At 42.1% G+C, this 21,520-nt stretch overlaps 1 protein-coding gene across 8 annotated transcripts in view; it reads left to right on the forward strand.

Annotated features, from left to right (window-relative positions):
• The window catches only part of EBF2 (EBF transcription factor 2), a 191,220-nt gene extending 169,962 nt beyond the window's left edge, over positions 1-21,258 (forward strand). For 4 of the 8 annotated variants that reach the window (XM_042983190.1, XM_042983189.1, XM_042983188.1 and 1 more), the window contains 6 exons: positions 4,130-4,218; positions 5,482-5,547; positions 5,631-5,808; positions 7,488-7,673; positions 16,173-16,340; positions 20,909-21,258. In XM_042983190.1, the coding sequence (XP_042839124.1) occupies positions 4,130-4,218; positions 5,482-5,547; positions 5,631-5,808; positions 7,488-7,673; positions 16,173-16,340; positions 20,909-20,940 (719 nt within the window). In that variant the 3' untranslated portion in view covers positions 20,941-21,258. The remainder of the gene's footprint in view (positions 1-4,129; positions 4,219-5,481; positions 5,548-5,630; positions 5,809-7,487; positions 7,674-16,172; positions 16,341-20,908) is intronic. The other 4 variants (XM_042983193.1, XM_042983191.1, XM_042983195.1 and 1 more) reach the window with 2 other exon arrangements.
• Positions 21,259-21,520: the final 262 nt, after the last annotated feature.

Below are 21,520 nucleotides of genomic sequence, written 5' to 3' on the forward strand. Positions count from 1 at the left end.
AAAAGACAGATATTCTGCAGGCCACCTTTTAGAATCCAATGCAATTAGCTGGAATAAATAATTAACTAACAGCCAAGCGTCTCAGATATTTTATTTGGAACAAAAGGAAGACAGAATTAGAAATATGACTATTCATGGGGCACCTGGGTGGATCAAGTCGGTTAAACGCTGAGTCTTGATTTTGGCTCAGGTCATGATCTCATGGTCATGATCTCACAGTTGTGGGACTAAGCCCCATGTTTAGAAATTCTAAATATGCTGTGTAGAATCTGTGCTAAAACATTTAAAATTGTAATGAAATGCATGAATTGTCTAGAAGAATACAAATGATATTGAGAAATAAAGAACAAATCTAAGGTTTCTGATTGGCAACCTAATGGACATGACAATTCACAGAAAGCCACATCGGCTTGGGGTATCTTAAGTGGGAGGAGTCTATGCGCTATCCCGTGGAAATTTCCAGCCAATACTTGGAGTGATAAGGCAGAATCTTAGGCAAGCTCTCTTGACTAGAGACAAAGGTTTGTGATAGTCGGCATGTAGCTTGACATGGAAATCATGGGGGCACTGATGAGGTGGTTGAGGGAGAATGTATAGCCAAACAGAAGACTGGCTTGGCAACAGTCATGGGAGAAATAGCATTTACAAGATGGAGGGAGAGCAGTCCTCAAAGTGGCCTGAGATGGCGTGACTAAGGAGGTAGAGTGAAACAGGCAGTGCACTTTCAGGAAAGGCGATGGGTGGAAGAATTTCCAAGGGGAGAGTATTTCCAGTGTCAAATGCTAACTCGTCTTTATCATATGAGTGGAAAAGTTCTGGGGTGCCTGGGTGGCTCAGTCAGTTGAGTGCCCAACTCTTGATTTTGGCTCAGGTCATGATCCCAGTATCGCGGGATAGAATCCCATGTGGAGAACTCACCCAGTCAGCGCTGGGTGTGGAGACAGCTTGGGATTTTCTCTCTCTCCCTTTCCCTTTGCCTCTCTCCCTATGTGCTCTCTCTGTCTCTCTCTCTCAAAGAATATATATTAAAAAAAGAAGAATGGCAAAGTTCCTCTTGGTTTGGTTAAAATGTTATTGGTGACTTTAATGAGAGAAATCTCACAGGGTTCTTCCAGACTTTTAGTCAAGAGAGAATATCCATGCCGTATAAATTTTACAAAGCATAGGATGAAATACAGAGAGCTTCTCAATTTATTTTTCAAAGCTCGTATAAAACACAAATCAACCAGAAGCTGGACAATACCAAGCACACAATCCCAATTATTAATATGGACACATAAACCCCCAGCAACAGTAATAGTAACTAATACTTGTTGAATGATTAGTATGTGCTAGGCACTATTCTCAATAGTTAAATGATTTAATCCTCACAGCAGGATTCTTAGGAAAATGTTAACAAACTGTATTCAGAAATATACCATATCCGTGACTAAACACTTAATTGTGACATATTGGGAAATCTCTTCTCAAATATAATATATACTTGTCAAATGAGAAAATTCATGATTATAATTTCCTCAGATTCTAAAAAGTCCTGATAGAAAACCCTTATTGAAGCATAATAAATAATTTGATGGTGAAATGTCAATGTCAATGTCAATGTCATTCCCATTCGGAGAAAAACAAGCAAGAATTTCCACTATCATCCTCATTTTTAGACCTTTTGGGACATTTTAGCTAACATGAGAATGAGATTAAGAGAATGAGTTGGAATTAATATACAGACAAAATGATCCTCATATGTTGATGCCATGAATGGATGATCCTATGAATGAACAGAAAACATTAATGACATCTGTCAGGGGTTTGGTTACAAAATAACAGATAGCCGCCCTTGGTTAAGAACTTTTCTGGGCCAAGAACTGAGCTGGGGACATTATATAAATGGTTTTCTTTAATTTTGACAGCAAACCCATGAGATGGATTTTAAACAGAAGCTTAGAGAAATTAATGGTGGAGCTGAAATTCAAACCCAAGATCCATTTGACTCTAAAGCGGAATCTCTTAATGACTAGGCCATATACGACCACCCACTCCCTGCACGCTGCCTGCACAGACACATAAAAACCAAAAGTGTTTCTAGGCACTAGTAAAACTCCTAGAAAATGTGATGAGGGAGTAATCGTATTGACAAGAAAAATGATAAAAAGTGAAATACAGACCAAAAAATAAAAAGCGTATTAACTAGATGATGAGCAGTACACATTTTATTGGTGGACCTGGGAAAAAAGAAGAAGAAAGAGAATTCATATATGTTTGTATATGTATATGCAAATACCACACGCATTATATGTGTGTGTGTGTGTGTGTGTGTGCGCGTGTACTTATCATGGAATTGGGATGATCTTTTTACATATAATACCTGAGGACAAAGTGGGATATGATATTATAGCATGGGGACATTCAGAGTGTTAAAAATATTTATACATAAAGTGTTTTTACAAGTAAAAAAAAAAGAAAAAGACTAATCCCCAATTGAAAGGACTATGGAAAGAATCAATAAGCAGTTCATAAAAGAAAAAAATTAAAATGATCAGCAAGTATAAGAAAAAGCTCTTCAATTTCACTGATGAATAACGAAATAGACGTTAAAGTGACCACATGCACCGCTGGAGGGAATACAAATTTGTACAGTCTTCTGAGAAGAGTTCGGCAGGATGTGTGGAAGGCCTTAAATATAAATCATAGTTTTGGTCCAGTAATTCTAATTCTTGGAATTATCCAATTGAAATCATTAAAACTATACACAGCGGATAATTATGGCTCTGATTTTTATAATAGTGAGAAATTAAGGATCACGTTAAATGGCAAACGTTAGGAAGCCATTTAAATAAATTATAGGCCATGACATGGAAAAATATGCAGGAATTTTAAATAATGTTACAAAAGAATATTGAATAAGCTGGGGAAAAGTTTGATATGTTGCTAAATTGATAAAAAGTAGGCTATGTAACAGTGTGAATAATTTTAAGTATGCGTGCGTGTTTAGATCTGTAGGGATATGAGCAAAAATGCTAACCCAGCTCATCTCTAAAATGGTGAGATTATGGATGATTGTATTTTTGTTTCCGCATTTAAATTTTTTGAATAATTCTTTTGAACCAGAGGTGTTGCTTTGATATTTAGAATAATAGCAACAAATATTCATAAAACATATGTGCAAAAAGGAAGATTAAAAAAGGAAGTACACCCTCCTGTGTTTACTGCTGCCTAATGGGAGTGCAGGTGATTATTTTTTTATTCTTTGCATCTTTTTTCTTTACTTTGATCATGCGTTAATTTTGAAACTACAAAATTTAAACAACAGACTTATAAAAACTCAAAGAAGACAGGAAGAAGGAGAAAGGATAAGGGAATCCACTCCAAAAATTCTTTAGCATGGTAGAAATGGGGAGATGTGTCATTCATTCACTCTGTCCCTCACTCATTTTACAAATTGCTGATGCCAAATGCCTACTATGTGCCGGGCACTGTCTTCAACAATGGGAACACAGTGGCAAAGCAAAGCATGTGTCCTGACTCTATGGAACTTTCAGCATATGGTGGAGCCTGACAGTATATGAATGTACATGTAGCAAAATGTAATGGGAAATTCTGAAAGTGTATTGCATAAGAACAGGGCTTTGGGAGAATAAATTCACAGAAGGTTTGTATATGTATGAATGGAAATATTTAGGAGAATAAGAAAAACTGATAATTAGGAGAATTAATAGATGATAAAGGTATACTTGGGAAACGGAAGAGGGGGGAAGAGAAAAAGCATGTAAGGGTAGCTTATTGTCTTTGTAGAAAACTGGGAGATGGTCGAGTGTGTAATATTTCTGGTTATTTGAGAGTGAGCGGAGAAGGAGAAGTTGTATGCACTTAAGGCAGAATGGTAAGTAAATGTAATAATCCCGAAATTCTGAAATATCGTTCGAATGCGAAGACACTAAACTACTGTGAATTCCAAACTTGCAAATGTGAATTAACCAATGTCGACCGCAAAAAATTCCTTAACGAATTGTACCCATTATGTATCGATTCTCAGATAATACCAGAACCTTTCTCTTTGCGGGTGGAAGACTTACTGAGAAGCTCTGCTTTATGACCATGAAACATACTCAAAAAGAGGACTTTTATTTTTCAGCATTAAATGAACCCACCATAGACTACGGTTTCCAAAGACTGCAGAAAGTCATTCCAAGGCATCCTGGGGACCCAGAGAGATTAGCTAAGGTAAAAAGAAAAATGCTTTGGAAGTTGGCAGGTGAAAACCTTATTATAGGATTTCAGCAAACTTAGATGAATCCAGAAAATTAATACCTGAGGGAATGTGAAATCTGAAAATTTTGTCCTCAAAAACAGATACACTGCAAGCATCCAGCTTATAAAACATTGCCAACTTTATGAAAATAAATAATTGTATAATTGCTTAAAAATGTAAGTCCTCCCTCTTTTGTGTTTCAGTCTAATTTTATGTGCCCGTAGTTGCAAGGGCACATTAAGCCACAATCAGGTATTCACAGAGGCACTACCCCGTATGCGGGTATTTTGTGAAGTGAAAAATGCCTCCATGTAAAATTTCTGTGAAATGAATCACTTTTAAGTGAACTTGCTTATGGACAATTATGTCATGAACTTGGCCCATTATTTTAGCTTTCCGTATTGAAAAGCACATTAATTTATTAGACATTCAATTAAGGAGACATTATTAAACTTTAACGTCTCTACTCGCATTTTGAGTACACACATTATAATATGCCGTGTTCTCTTCTCTGTACTGTGAGTAAAATTCAAGTACCACATTCGCTTCTCCATCACACCTTTATTTCTCCTCTTGGAAAAATCCCCAGCCCCACCATTAAATTAGATGATATCTGGAAAGTAGGTTAATAGCAATTTAAGAGGCTGTTCAAAGCAGGAGGTGGAAAAGACAAAATGAGACGAAAGGGATTACTGATTACTAATTCTCTCTGGTTAAAGTGAACAGGGGGAAATATTATTGAAAGAATTCATCTTTATTAGAATAAAATTTTGCAGAAGGCCCTGCCAAGATCATTTCAGTATTACGAACAACTCCTTGGCAAGCAGCTAAACTCAGGCCAGTCAATCATTTGAAGAATTTCTGGTTAATTAGAGTACCAGATCTTATAAATGGAATGGTCTGAAAGTTTTTAATGGCACTTCCCAGACCTTATTAATTTTAACCAGCTCCACCTTGAATCTGGTCGCGTTTTGGTTTTGGTAGTGCAATCATGTATGGAACCGTTTTATCTAGATGGATTCCGTGTAGATACATATTTATAGAGGGATTTATAAGTACAGGTATAATTCTGCCTGTCACACCAATTATACAGGACCTCTTAGCCAGTTATTTATATTTCCGGGAGGATGTCTGGACTTTTGATTTTTATGCATAATTTTCCTTTGTGTTTGCCACTGCGGGGGGGGGGGTGGTTTACCTTTGCTCATCCCTTACCCTTTCTTCCCTTTTCTTAGGAAATGCTGTTGAAAAGAGCTGCGGATCTGGTGGAGGCCCTCTATGGCACACCACACAATAACCAGGTTAGACGTTGACCTCTTACACTCGGTTGAGCTTGAGTCTTTGCGCTGAATAAAAACGCTCACCTCAACCTGCCATTCTGTAGGACATCATTTTGAAGCGGGCCGCAGACATCGCGGAAGCCCTGTACAGTGTCCCCAGGAATCCCAGCCAGATCCCAGCTCTCTCCAGCTCTCCGGCTCACGGTGGCATGATGGGCATCAATTCGTACGGCAGCCAGCTTGGCGTCAGCATCTCAGAGTCAACACAGGGAAATAATCAAGGTACAGCCTTTCCCGGAGGCAGGCTTCAAGCACCTTCTCCATTTAAAACGTTGGTTCTGCGTGAGTGGAGGGAGGTGAAGCTTGATTCATGTACCATCGGAAAAGCGTGTCCCCCCCCCCCCCCCGATCACATATTGGATTATCTCAACATGATAGGTGATGTTTTGTTAGATTTGGGGGCTTTTTAGGTCCCGGGTCGAATCCCCTTAATTGAAGATATTTAAGGTTAGGAGGGACTGTTACTTATTTAGAATGGTTTCGGCTTCCTGGAACTAGACGTACAGGTACTCTTTGACTCAAATGTGCACTTCTGCTCTTGGGATCATCAGCTTGAATAGTGAAAGGAGGCTGAGTCATTGCCATTATCGTTTATTTATTATGCACAACCCTCTCTTCCTAGGAGCCAAGGGTGAGTGGCTTGGCTTTATTTGGTGACTTCTATGTGTGTATTATCTCATATACAAATACATAGCAGCACACTTTCTAGCTAACAGTGCTTTTTACACCTGAAGTATATCGTGTAAAGATTTTTGTCACCGAGGTCGATTTTATTAAGGTGTTAAGTTTATCACAAATCATGTTTTAAAAGGAATAAATTTCCTGATCATGTCCCTAACTGTGGGATAGCTTTGTTTCCAATTTCATTCATCCATCAGAAGGCAATGCCTCATTTTCATGCCCAGGCTGCGTTTTTCTTATAGAAGGGTGAGTGTGGACATATTATAGCCTTCTTCTTCTTCCTCTCCTCCTTCTTCTTCTTCTTCTTCTTCTTCTTCTTCTTCTTCTTCTTCTTCTCTCCTCCTCCTCCTCCTCCTCCTCCTCCTCCTCCTCCTCCTCCTTCTCTGACTTGGGTCATTTTTTACATAGCTTTAGAGACTGTTATCCAAAATGGATTATTTCAGGATAGGTTAGGTGATGTCTCCGTGCTGGGGTTTCAGAAGTATGAGAACCCTGCCATCCCTTCCCATCCCTCCCACAGACCTGATCTCCCTGCACTCGATGGCGGATGCTTCCAAGTCTTTGGCCAAAGAATGGCACATTTAGATGAATTTAACAGCAATTTTTAAATGAAGATGTTCCCCACGCCCACCCAGGGCATGGTAACAACCTTGAACTCACGTTCCCAAAGTTGTGATCTGCAGAGTCCTGGTGGCCCTTGGGAGGTTATCAGGATCCCTTTTGCCCACCACTCCCGGGAAAGATACTGTGGTGTGTTAAATTTGGGAAACACTAGGTTAGCAGATGTAAACTGGTTTGCTTATTCTCTAGGCCCCACATATGCGAAAAGACAAGGGATAGCTACAGTACACAACTTGACCCCAGAATGCCTTCCTCAGTGACACCCTGGAGATCTCACAGGACTTGACGTGAAGGATGATTTGGGAGCTGTCACTGCACCCAACCGCTAGTCACTACTCCTCGGTCTGAGCTGGAGATGTTGACTGCAGATGGGAACCAAGAGGAGGGAGGGGCTGTCAGGGACATGGCCTGGTTGTAGGATGGGGAAGGGAGAGGAGGATAGAAGGCTGAAGACAAAGTGCAGACATCCCACCCTGCCCCAGGGTGGCTCCGGGGGGGTTTCTGCCATCTGGGGGCCACGCGGGCCCGTGCCGCCATGTTTGGCCTGTGCTGGCTGCGTGTGCCGGTTCGTTTACCTGGATTTTCTCCTTGTTGTCCAGGGTACATCCGCAACACAAGCAGCATCTCTCCGCGGGGCTACTCTTCCAGCTCCACCCCCCAGCAGTCTAACTACAGCACCTCCAGTAACAGCATGAACGGCTACAGCAACGTCCCCATGGCCAACCTGGGCGTCCCTGGGTCACCGGGATTTCTAAACGGCTCCCCCACAGGCTCCCCGTATGGAAGTAAGTGCCCCTTCCCTCTGTCCGGCTCTCCCTGTCTCTCTGTCCCTGGGCTTTACTGTACACCCTTTTGAGGGAGAGTTGCATCCCTACATCTGACTAACTCGTGGAGGAGGAACCCAGTTTTCCGAGGAAATGTCCTTCCTGCCCTCTGCTCTTCACCGTCGGTTGGACTTTGGTGCACTTGGTTGCTCAAAGCCTTCTGAAGGAAAGACAAAGAGGGAAGATAATTGCTTTTTGCAAAGAAAGGGCAATGCGGCTCATATGGACAGGAGAGGGGAACTGAGATTCCATTTCAGCTACCATTATGCACACTCTCAGTTAGGCACTTTGGGATGTAATGTTTTATTTAATCCTGATAAGAACTTCCTCCTTGTTGTGGGTGAGGAGGTTCAGGCGCACAGCAGTTGACTTATCCGAGATCACACAGCGAGGATAGAGCCGGGCCATCATTTGAACACAGAATTTGTGATTTGGTTGATTTGTGTATCACACCATGCTCCCATGTTGCTTTGTTACATGGCCCTCTCCTCCTTACGTACCTTCCGAGAGATGGAATTTAGCTACTCATGAGAGAGTGTTGTGAGACGGACCTCTTAATCCTATTATGGGCTAGCTAGATGTCCTAGGGGGTCGTGAAAACTCTTTTGGGTTGCTTCGTGGGCTAAGAAACCTGAGAGAATATGTGTTCTTCAGACCTACCTGGGGGATACTTCGGGCCAGGGGAGAAGACGCCATGGAGAGTCTGTGTGAGCGAGTGGAATGTTCTTGAAATTCTGGCTCCAATTGCAAGGCTCTTCAGCAGGCCCTCTGTTCACCAGAATGGTTCCTCCAGGCCAGGGACAAGGGCAAGTCAAGGGCAGCACACAGCTCAGGCTGTGACATGCCAAGGATCTGGAGGCTGCCTTTCACAGCCTTGTGGTTCTCTGTGGACACACACCCATGAGTTATTTCTGTATTACCTGTTCAAATCATTACCTTCAACAGTCTACTCAGTGTGATAAGGACGTAGTAACCAAGTAGCAGAGACCAGAGGTTGGTTCTTCTACTACAACTAAAATCGTACTGCTGTAAAGACATGAGTTCTGTGTCTGTCATGTCCAATGGCCTGGATCAATTAGATCATGGCGGTCTAGATAAACAAACTATCGCTTTCTTGATTTGTTTAGTTCTTTACTTGTTTTTACCTTATCTTCTTCCAAAAATATTTGGGGGGATATTAATAGTGAGATGAATGCTTTGAAAGTATAAAATAATGACCTCCAGAAACTGAGATAAAATTTAAAAATATGGATAGATCATGGCGGTCTAGATAAACAAACTATTGCTTTCTTGATTTGTTTAGTTCTTTACTTGTTTTTACCTTATCGTCTTCCAAAAATATTTCGGGGGGATATTAATAGTGAGATGAGTGCTTTGAAAGTATAAAATAATAACTATAAGAAACTGAGATAAAATTTAAAAATATGGATAGGAAAATTAGACGAATCCAAGGACTAACCTGGATGCTATTCAGTCTATTCAAGAGAGCCATCAACTTGGTTCGGAGGCTTACAAGATGGGAAAGCAAAGAGAGAAACATTACTTGTCATAAGATTTTGTGTCCACACGTTTCTTGGTGTGGGGCGGGGGGGAGCTCTGAAGAAACCTGATTTTTCTGTTGCTGAGATCTTGGAGAGATATCTCCCATGCATCACTGTGTAGAAGGGACCACATCTCCAATAGCCCCTACAAGCGATACAAAGGCAAGAGAGCCATTGTGTAAAGAATGTCACATAATAATGGTGACAACAAGAGTAATTCACAACTGCATTCTACTTTACAGTCTAAAAAGCATGTTCACATATAGACCCCAGTGGGATCCCCACAACAATTTATGCCATGGCTATGATTGTAATTATTATTATCATTTTCCCTTTAAGTTATCAAGGGATATTAAATGACTTACTCAAGGATTTGTAGCCAATAAATCATAAAAATAGGACTAGAAACATGTCACCAGGTTCAGAATACCATGTTCTAAAATTATTCAATAATGTAAGAAATACTTTTTGTATTTATAATACATTATTAGACCAAACAGCATGAAATTACTTTTTTCCCCCAAATAGTTTCATATGTTCAACATACATTTATCAATAAAAATCCATGTATAAAGCTGAACCATATTAATTGTCATTTTTGTAGCTCAAATATGGTCAATATAATAATATAGTATGTAGTGTGGTGATGAGGGAGAGAGACCAAAAGAAAGACAGGTGTGGATGAATAGGGATGAGAGAGAGAGATAGAGGCAGGGAGACATATATATATATATATAGAGAGAGAGAGAGAGAGAGAGAGCGAGAGAGAGAGAGAGAGAGAGAGGGACAGAAAGAGACAGAGACACAGAGAGGGACAGAGAAAGATAGAAAGGGATAGAGATAGAGAGTGACAGAGAGAGAAAAGAGGGACAGCTAAATGCATATGCCCACTGGGTAATTGCTTGTTTCTTATTAGCTAATTCATTTGGTCGGGAGCTTCCTTTCCCACTGCAGCAGTGACAACTTCCTTCCACTATCCTTTCTTGATCGTTTGATCCCACTGCCACAAGAAAAATGATAACACCCAATTCTTCAAATCACCCATTAAAACAAGATGGCTTATACAGACCAGAAAGAGGCACCCTGCCCAACGGGAGTAGGGAAACACAACAGAGAACCTTCTCCTTGCTCCTCCTGGGTCTGTGTGATCTCTCGCACCGTTATTTTCTGAAGGAGGGTCCGAAGCAGTTGCAAACCGAGAATGGATTCCAAGCAGTGCATTCATTACAATAAAATCCCCTACTGCAAAAATACTGAATACCCCATGGAGTTCATTACAATAGCATCTGACCTGTATTTCTAGCCAGCTAAGTCTTAACTTCTCTGGGAAATATAAAAAACAGCCCAGGGGAAACCATTTTGTCAATTCAGTTGCTTGTGTCTGAAAACACCAGTCTATGATTTTTCGTTTTCTTTTTTAAGCGATGCTGATGCAGCCGGGCCCTGCCCCGGAGCAATCACTTGCCAGAGACGTTAAGAAAATAAATAAATAAAAAGCCAAGCCTCTCGGTCAAGTTGATTTGCACGATGTCCATCGCAGAGTATCAAAAACCTGCGTCTTGACTGCTTTCGCTCTCACACTGCTTCAAAAATGGCCGGACAGATGTTTTTTCAATTTCACATACAAACTTCACTTCCTGGCGGTAGCAGTGTGTGCCAAGTTCCAGCTCAGTGCAGGTTTTTATGGCTGAATTCTAAACCCCTGACAATAGGGGGTTATAATGAAATGCCGACAGACCCCTTAGCGCCAACAAATGCAATGGCTCGATGCAAAGGAGGATATGTGCCCGGTGAGTTCCAGCTGGGCCTATGCAGGCCAATCAATCCTTGTAAGAAGAAAAGTGGTTTTTCCTTAACTCCCCATGTTCACAGAGATTTGGGGGCCAGACGGACTTGCCTTTACTTTGGCCTCTATCCATAGAGAGAGAGTTGTCCAGAGAAATTCTCAGTTGCAAGTAGATGTGATCAGCTTTCCTAAAATGGCGCCCGCTGGTGTCCCCAAAGATGGTCTACTCAACAGGCTTGTGACACTTGTGGGACCACTTCTTCCAAAGCAGGATAGCCATCGAGCAATTCCAAAGATTGGGGCAGAATCTATACGGGCAGAAATCCAACCCGTGCTCAGGGACTCCTACTTCATTTACATAGTTTTAGCCTATGCCCTGGGGCTCAATATTTTTATGTTTTCAACAACAGATATCAAGACATTTTCTATTGTAGAGTATTAAATGATTACTATAGGAAATTTAGAACATATGGAAGTAGTTTCAAAAAGAAAGCGTACTCCCACCATAAAAAACAACCTTGTTAACATTTTGACATATTTCTATTGTCTTTTACTCCGGGAAGGAAAAAGAAACCCTGTTACAATAGTAACATTCTCATTATACACAATTTGAAAAGCAAGTATATGTAAAAAAGAAAAGAGAAATGACACGCTTTATTTCCGTGCAGGGACAACCGCTGTTAACTTTTAAAGGATAACCTTCTAGTCGTGGATAGATACATTTTGAAAATTGCAGTGTCTTCTCTGATGCACAACAAATGGAATTCTGCCATGGGATCAATGAAAGAGGGAGTAAAAGAAAAGCGGCAAAATTATCAAAGTCACAGATTGGAAGCTAGGCTCCATAAAATCTGTCAATGATGCAGACCTGGGTCCTGAGAATGGAGAACAGATATAAGGAGTGATGTTTGCCTTGTGAAGTTCACTATAATCAATAAGCTTTTCCCAGGATTTTGAAAATTTATCAGTGTCTGCTTTTTTGTAGCAGAAAAGTTAACAGGCAACCTTGTTTACAGGTAGTAAAGCCTTAGATCAAAGAGGAGCATTATTAACAGCCAGGAAAGCTATTAGGCCTAGTGCTAAGGATTATATAATTTTTAACCAAAAAAAAAAAAAAAAAAGGAGATTTTCCATTTGTTTCTTTTAACAGCTTTTACTGGTTTCTGCTACATCAAAATTAATGCATGTTCATCATAGAAGATTTTGAAAATATGGAGAAGTTAAAGGAATAAATTTAAGAACATTCATAATCCATCGGCCAGAGATAACATTGTTAAAAGTTTTGATGTATATCACATCCTTCTAAATTTTTGCTTTGTACGTGTTCTTAGAAAATAAAATTGAGTTGGGGCCCCCGGGTTGCTCAGATGGTTGAAGGCCTGACTCTTGATTTGTTAGGGTCTTGATTTGTCAGGTCATGAACCCAGGGTCATGGGATTGAGCTCCGTGCTAAGCATGGAGCCTGCTTAAGATTCTCTCTCTCTCTCTCTCTGTCTCTCTCGGGGCTCCTGGGTGGTTCAGTTGGTTAAGCGTCCAACTTCTGCTCAGGTCATGATCTCACGGTTCATCAATTCGAGCCCGGTGTTGGGCTCTGTGCTGACAGCTCAGAGCTTGGAACCTGGAACCTGCTTCAGATTCTGTCTCCCTCTCTCTCTGCCCTTCCCCGGCTCACACTCTGTCTCCGTATCAAAAATAAACAAACGTTAAAAAAAAAAATTAAAAGATTCTCTCTCTCTCTCTCCCTCTCTCCCTCTGCTCCTCTCCCCTGCTCACGTGCTCCCTCTCTCTAAAATTAAAAAAAAGTTAATAATTAAAAAAATGAAATTGGGTTTGACGTATATGTTATGATGTAATTTGTCCTATTCATCTGAGGAGGCATATCTTTCCATGTCGGCAAATATTCTTCTCCAACATTAGCTTTAATATTTGCATAGCATTCTATTTTATAGACTTAATATAGTTTACCCCATTGTTTGGTCATTTCCATTATTTCCCAATTTTTCACAATTATAAAAATGCCCTTGGATCGATTTTTTTTTTTTTTTTTTTTGCAAATTTATGATTATCTCCTTGGGATTAACTTCTCAAAATTAAATTGCTGGGTTAAAAAATAGGCACATTTTAAAATACTTTGATTTTAAATACACATTGCCAAAGTCCCCCCAGAGAGATGAAACCTCCCCTTAGTAAAGGAAGAGTATCTGTTTCCCTGCCCTGTTCCTTTCTCCTTAATCTTTGGCAGTTTGGTAAAGTGGAAAGTAACCTCTCATGACTGTTCTAATTTGCATTCGATTTCTAATCAGTTTGAAAATGTTTTAGGCCTATGAGAGTCTTTTGGTCATTTTCACTCATGTCTCACTCATGTTTGTGACTTTGCTTTTCTGATCCTTTGCCCATTTTCCTCATTGGGATGTTTTTCTGTTTTCTAATTGATTTATAAAAGCCTATTAGCTATTGAGGATAAGAACATATCTAAATAATTATGATAAAGATTTTTCCTAATTTGTCATTTGCCTTTTCTCTGCGTGTTAAGGAAGTTTTGCGTCATGGGGCAAATCTGTTCCGTGATGTTCTGTTTAGGCTTTGAGGTTGAAAGGATTATGTAGATTATATAACCTTCCTAATTTTTCTACTAGCGCCTTTATAATTTTGTTTTAGCAAATAACTCATTAATCCACTTACATTACTTTAGTGTTTAACACGAGGAAGCACTTTAAATTTTGTCTCTGGGGGGCTTGTATATTGTTCCCATGCATTTATGTCCCCATTAATTTGAAATGTCGCCTTTATTAAGTTTCAGTTCTCATATATATCCAGGTCTGTTTCTGGCCTCTATTTTCTCCAAGGATTTGTCTGCCTGTTTCTACACTCATATAACACTGACTTCATTGATGTAGATTTTTCGTAAGATTTAATATCTGTTAAGATAAATGCTTTCTTAGTACTTTTGAAGTATTAACAGAACTTTCTGGCTCTTATAGCGTTGTTGTTTTTTAAATAGATAAACATAACAACTGGGTTTGTGGACATACACAAATTAAAATTCCTCTTGGGATTTTTGTTATAGTTGCATTAAATTTTAAATTAAGTTGGGTATTTAGCATTTCACAAAAGTTTCCTAAAAGGTATTTTAATTGGGCATATTATAACTCTGTGCTTATTCAACTCTGCAACAATTGTTCCATGTTACTTAGCGAAGTTTGAGGCGACTCTTTCATGGAGAGGCGGCCACATTTGACCTAATGAATCTACTTTAGTTTGAGATCTGTTGTTTAGAAAAGAGGTATTTGTAAAAGTGAATCAGGTGCTGAATATAAATGGAATCAAGGGTGTATATGTGTGCCTAATGTTATAAAAAACCCTCCTTTATCATGGTGTAGGAGGAGAGGTGGTGCTTTTGCAGACTCAGAAGTCAAGGTGCCATCTTGGTGCCTGCATGGTTCACATGGAGTGGTGGAGATTGGACTGTGATCGGAATCAGGGCCTCCGGAGTCTCAGCTTTTTCTTTGGCCTCGAGTTGTGTGCCTTCCAGAAAGGGGAAAGGTCCACGACTTCATTTTATTGATGTGAAAGCCGATGCTAGAAGAGGAGATTTTGCTTGAGAGTATGAATACAATCCACTCCCAATGGTTAGCCCTGTGTCCTATTCTGTAATAATAGTGAATTAGCCCAATTTTTTCTTCAGTTTAATCTTCAAGTATTATGTGAGATTCTTCCAAGACTTCATCCTCCTTTCCAATTTTTTCTCTTGATTACTATTACTTGCGGAAAGACAGACATGTACTCAGATGTGTCTTTCTGCGCTTAAATCAGGACTACATAAGGATGAGCAGTTTTCAGATAAAGCTCTTTTTTTGAGGTCTTTGGTTTGTAGTTTGGCTATAAAAGACATCATATTGCAGGGATGCTATATGGTGATTTTATATATGTAATTGTGTGACCATAGCCCAAAGTGTATCTTCATATGGAGGTAGAAAATATGGAGAGACAAGAAACGGGAATGGAGTCTTACAGAGGACATCAGAACAGTTGACCTTCAATTCACCCTGTACTTGGTCTTTGAACCATAAGTCACGTACATGTCCTCACTTTCAAAATTTACTTTTTTGGGTAGCTGGGTCACTGAAGATACGAAGCAGAAGTTAGCACTCCTGGCCTTGACCATTAGGTTTCAGTAATTCCTTCACGACGTCATAGGACAATTCAGAATTCTGGAGACGGTGCTAAAATGAATCCCTGGAACTTGACCTTATTCTCCAAGATGCTGTATCTGCCAATTTTACCCTTGTGAACTGTAGATTACCCCTTACTTGAGCTAGTTGAACAGAAAAGATAAAATTATCTTCTTGTATGATGTAACTTGGTGGAGTATCTGACATTAAGAGGTAGGGCATTTCATTGTGGAAATTGCCTTTATTTTTCTTGGAAATTACAACACTTAGCTTTTGGCATCCTTTAAGTAATTTTAGTGTTAATATTGGTGTTTTTTTCTACACATTACATCAGAGGGGCCTAACTTGCAACTTCATTTCCCAGGGGCTTTGAAAGTAGAGAGAGAGAGAGAGAGAGAGAGGGAGGTAATCTCCTAGATGTTAATAAACGTTTACATTTAATGAGGCAGTGGCCCACAGAGATGGTACTCTCAGAGATGTTAACCCTGTAGATGAAACCTCTGGAGCGCTGAGAATTACCAGGGAAGCGCAGAGCTCCCAGCCAGGACTTCTTTTTAGGGTGAAAAAGAGGTTTCCATTCTTGAGTAGATTTGATGATTTTGCCAATGTTGGTCTTAGTGTTCTCTTGTCAAGCTTCTAGTCGTGAGCAAAGACCTATCATCGTATTACCTCCTGCTGCTGTCTTCCTGACTCCCTGGCAGAAGAGGACTGTGTCTGCTGAGTCTCCTTAGCATCGTGTATGTTCCTCCAGTAGGACTGTGAACCTGTCCATTGTTTTGTCTGTGTGTTCCCTCCACTGGGCAAGGCGGGGACGTTGTTGCATTCTACTTTGTTTTGAATCCCCAGAATCTGGGACAATGCCTGGAACCAATGAGTAATGTGTGTTGGTTGTATGTCCTGAAGAGAGGACTTCGTTCCTAGGTTTGTCCCTTCCTAAGAGGATTGTGCCTTTGCTTTCCAGTCATGTCATCAAGTCCTACTGTTGGATCTTCTAGCACGTCCTCCATCCTTCCATTTTCCTCTTCAGTTTTTCCTGCTGTCAAACAGAAGAGTGCCTTTGCCCCTGTCATCAGGCCACAAGGCTCCCCTTCACCTGCCTGCTCCAGTGGCAATGGAAATGGATTCAGAGGTAAGCAAAGGTACCACTTTGGTACCGCCATGATAGATGGGCCACAGGGCCAGCAGAGTAAGAGCAAACAGCACAGCATCATTCCCCATCTTTAACCATGTACCTACCAAGAGGTGCTTTGGTGTTTTCACCATGGGTCACAGACGGCTTGTACAACTGAGCTTGTACTCCATCCAAGAGCAAGATGGAGGAACACAGAGAAGTCGGACAGCTCTTTGAGGTCACAGAATTAACTATGATAGAGCCATATACACCCTCTGGGAGTGTCTGGACTCCCCAGACCTTTGGTTTCCACAGGGCCGTGTCACCGTTTCCCAGAAGGTGCCTCGTTGCCACATCAGATACCGTATGGTGATAGCTGCTTACCTACCTGTCTTGCCGTCTACACTGCATACATATTCCCATGGCACAAATGGACAGGATCCATTGGGAGCAACCAGCCCATTGTGAGAGTTCTGGTTACATGCCAGCCAGATTGATAGCAGGTGCCTGATCTGGGGTGGGGCAGGAAAGAAAGAAAGAAAAAAGACATACACCGTCTAAGAACAAAAATGAATATCACCCATCCAACCCATTTTTGAGCAATGTCTGAAAATAGAGTATGACATAACATTACACAAATGTGATGAGTGCACGAGAATCTAATCATCTCGCTGTGAATGGGAGCCAGCTGATGGCAAAAGAGCAAATTGGAACCTGCTGAACACCATGGATCCTGACGACCCACATTATTTTTAGGCTCTTTTTCATGTCTTGACATGAAAACATTCACGACTAGCGGCATTGGCTAAAACCGAGCAGGGCAGAGGTTTGGTTAACCCCTTATGGATCAGAGCCTCTGAGCTCAGCAGAACCTCAGATGACCTGTGCCGTCCCCAGGACGGCATCTGCCTAGTAGCTTTATGATTATGCATAGATTCCTGACCCTCTGGGTCACCTGTGAGGGTTCATCTGCCAGTTGTGGCCGAGCAGAGCTCTGGGAGGCACGGTAGGTTCCTGTCCCATTCTACCATAAGAGACAGTGGTGTCGCCTCAAAGTCAAGTGACTGGACAGACAAACTGTGAAACGGGAACTGGAAGCTCAGCCCTAAGAAGAGGTCCCTGAAAATTCTTTCACTTTCAATGAGAAAAAGCAGCTGGGAAACATGCCATCCAACGTGTGAGTAGTTGGAAACATCTGTATATTTGAGGGGGACAATATAGATCTGTTTGGTTCTAATCTAGGTGCCTGATCCATAGAGAAAGAGGCTCAGCCTGCGCCTCAGTGTCACTACCTGCCTGGTCTCTCCTCAACAACCAGTGGTTTCCATCTCATCCTTGGGGGATATGCTCAGAACGTTTTTTATGAATGGCTTCATCTCGAGACCGGGAAGTGGATACAGTTGTTGAATATTTGGTGTATCTTTCCCTTCTGCCTGCCGGCGTCGGTGATGATGTCTCCCCTAAGTTCTGTAATTTTAGTCATGTCCCTTAACCAAGTGGGGGCCACACAGTTCTCGCTGGGGAAATGTAGAGCGAGGGCCCCCCGAAAGGCCAAGAAGGAGTGCAGGTGTAGGAGGAAGTCGGGAGGGATGCAGCCCTTTCCTCCTTGCAGGCAACCCTTGCCAACATTTCCAGCTTCACTTCGAGGAGGAAAAGTACGACTTCACTTCCACTTGCCACCCCTCCTTTATCTCTCTTGTGCGTGCACTCAGTTGGGCGAGTTGAGCTGGTTGCCTCAGATCTTCTGGGCAGAAGATACTCAACGATGGGCCCTGCCTGGCTTTTGGCCCTCAGGAATGCCGGGACAGGTCTTTCACCTGCTCCCATGACCCGGAATCTACCCCCTGCCTGTGGCTGCTTGCCTAAGTCTAGCTGTGGTGTGACCCGTTCAGAGTTGAGTTGGTCCCAAATGCTGGAAGGGTCTGTGCGGTCATAGTGAGGTTTCTCTGCAGGGACAGCAGTCGCCAGAAGACCCTCCCTAGGGTCCTCAGCCATGTGAGCTTCTGGTCCCCCACAGGTCAGAATAACTAGACTGAGGAGGTGGCTGAGCCACACGTTCCGTGTCGGCAGGAGTGACGATTTTATCAGTTGCGCGTAGGCACAGGCTCTGGGATCTAGTCTCCTTTCTATAGAATCGCTGAAATGTCCCGAGCCTCTTTGGGAACCCTACAATTCCCTCTAAATTCCTCTGCCAATTTGAGCCTTAAGAAGAAGGAAGACAGTAAGGAGGAGGTGGAGGGGGAGAGCCGTGCCTAAATTAGGAGTGCAGACTCCCACTTCTCATTTGGCATCAGGTGACTAGAACTTCAAGGTCCAATGCTACCAGGTGTCCCGCTGATGCCTAGAAGGAGAAAACAAGCTGGCTTCAAACGAGCTAGCCACAGTCCCCGAGCGAAGGAGTCTTGGGATTGCCGGGGCGATCAGCACGAAGCCGCATCTCTCTAGAGACAGACGGCGGGAGAGTAAGAGTGTGGTCAGAGGTGCCTGGGTGGTCACAGCCGCACATGTGACCAAAAAGGGAAAGTCGTACCGTTATCACCGTTCTCAGTCAAGTCGTTTTTCCCAAGGCCACACAAGCAAGGTGACCTCAGACGTTTGGATTCCAGAGCCTGTGCTGCGACAGCCCACTGTCTCCCTGGGGACAAGCATAGTGCAGTTCCTCTCTTCACCCTTCGCCCATACCTGCTTTCCACCTGGACCAAAGGGGGATTATTGTTTTCCTGGAAAACGCCAAAGGCAGAAAGAAATTGAACAAAGTGCGGTTAAGCACGCTCCCCTCGCGACAGTGAGCATGCTTACTTTTTCTCCACTTAACGTCTGCTTTCTGTCTGTTGGCGATGGTTTCTATAAGCAAAAAGTCAGGGTCACCATGTAGCAGAGATCCAGCCCACCCGGTGCCCGAGGTGAGAGTAGGAAGAAGGAAAATATGTGAGATCTGTTGTTATTCCTGCAGGCAGTGGATCTTCTTTGAGCGGCTCTGCCCTTTTAGTAAGCAGCTTGGGTAACTCCCCGACGACCCAGAAAAAGGAAGGGGCTGATGAGTTTTAAGTGTAATGGACAAGTTAAAGTTGAAAACGTGAGCCAGAATCCCACTGCCAGAGAGTTATACGTGTAGTGTTCACTCTCCCAGCTTCTACCTCATTTATCAGGCATTTGCAGTGATGAGTATAGATTGTCAAGATAATATTATGCACTATGTGCCTGATTCATTTTCCAGCTCCCTCCAGGAAAAGAAATAAAATAAAATAAAAAACCTCCTACACTCTGGGATAATTACCAGGGTTGCTATGTCTCCAAATCATCAGGGAGTGTCCAGAATTGAACTGCCTTTATTGAAAAGTTACATCGATTCAATATATAGTAATACAGGCAAAAATAATTAAGGCTTTGCTAGCTGTGTAAGACCTTAATCCAGATCTCACAAACATTCAATAAAGGCTGTATGGGCAGGGAAATAGGCGGCTGACAATTTTGCCCGAGCAGACTAGCTGGCATGGAGAGAAGGGGCAGAGGGAGGGGCGGGGGAGGAAGAGGAGGGGAGGAGGGAAGAGGGGTGGTGTTGGGGGAAGCAGGAAGAATCTCGGCCATTTGCTTAGAAGCTTGGTCAGCACCACTCAGCAAAATGCTTCTGTGTATCCGGTGAGCTCTAGATGAGACAGAGACAATAAAACTCAAAGGATCAAGTTCTAGATAGGGTTTTCAGGTTTGATGCAAGGAAGCTCCTCTGCTGATTCCCAAGAATGGGTTCATCACCCGAAAGCCAAGGTCAGAGGGTGCATTTTGCCGTGTGACTTTTCCACATTGTGCCGAGGCTACACTGTTTTCCATATCAAGGGGAAGCCTTGAACCCGCTGCCCCCAACAGGTATCGTGTGTGTCCTCCTCACTAGATGGAGGAGACCTTGAGCACCACACTTGGCTAGGGGCTGAAGAGTGGAGATCGGGTGACTCCCAGATTAGGAACACAATTAAGTCTTCTATTCCAGGGGATCGGCATTTGTTAGTGAACGAGCATCACGTATCAGCAGTTAGCACCAAAGGAAGATGAGCTAGTTAGAAAAAAAAACAAGAAAAAAACTCATCACATTTCAGCTAGAATGGATAGAAACCTAGGATGGATAGAAAGCCCTACTGGTCATAAACGACACCCGGTGAGTGACGCTATGGGCTCAGCACCTGGAGCTTTCTTTCCTGTTCCAACTGATTTGAGACCATACAATCTTCTTTGTAGTGTGATGCTACAAAATGAATATCATGCAAGGATGTGAGTATTTAGTTTACATGTTTACCTCTGTTCTGTCAAGAATACAACCCGTTGATACACAACAAGACAAAACATAGCTCCTGGCCTCCCAACAAAACTTCAACAAGCCTTGTGTATATGTCAGTGATTCCGTAAGGCTTCGGTGCCTCTGACCGGGCTGTCTGCTAGACCAGACCTGGAGAAAATGGTTTCCCGTATCAGTGCACCATCTCCCCGGATTGTACCAGACTCTGTCAGTCCCAACCCCCCGCCCCTCACTCCGGGTTATAGACATGAGTGTCAACATCTCTGAGTCTCATTTCTGTGCCATTCTTTCCTTGCAGCCATGACTGGACTTGTCGTGCCCCCGATGTAAAGAAGAGGAACTGCTTTCTTATAGCACAAAACTACTTACTCTGATGGACCAATACTGAAGAAAGCACTATGAGCTCTTTGGGGAGAGTTGTGCCCCAGAACGAACATGACGGACAGATTTGGGTGTGCAAGGAGCCGCATCTCACCTGGCCTCCCGCTTCCTGGATAGCTCTCATGGTGGCTACACAAACTGACCCTCTTGGGGACAAGGACAAAAGATGTCATTGACGTAGTCAGTGCTAAGAGCAGAAATGCAATTCTTTGTTATGAACATTATGAGAACCACCTTCCTATGTTTGTAAAATATTTAAGAAAAAAAATTGGCAAACAATTCATGCTTAATATTTTGGATACTATTTGTTTTTCTTTGTAGGAAAAAAAAAGTTGAAAGTTTCTATTTTCTATGAAGCCTTTCAGATACCAATTTAGTTTATGCAGAAAAAAAAAATTGAACACAACAGGGTACCAGCATGGAAGACATTCTTAAACGAAACCTGAACTGAATGATGAAATGTTGTATGTGTGTTTGCTTATAGTTTAATCTCTTTAAAAAACAAAACAAAACAAAAACAAAAAAAAAA

Source organism: Panthera tigris, chromosome B1 (genome assembly GCF_018350195.1).
Source record: "Panthera tigris isolate Pti1 chromosome B1, P.tigris_Pti1_mat1.1, whole genome shotgun sequence".
In the NCBI taxonomy this organism is placed as follows: domain Eukaryota; kingdom Metazoa; phylum Chordata; class Mammalia; order Carnivora; family Felidae; genus Panthera; species Panthera tigris.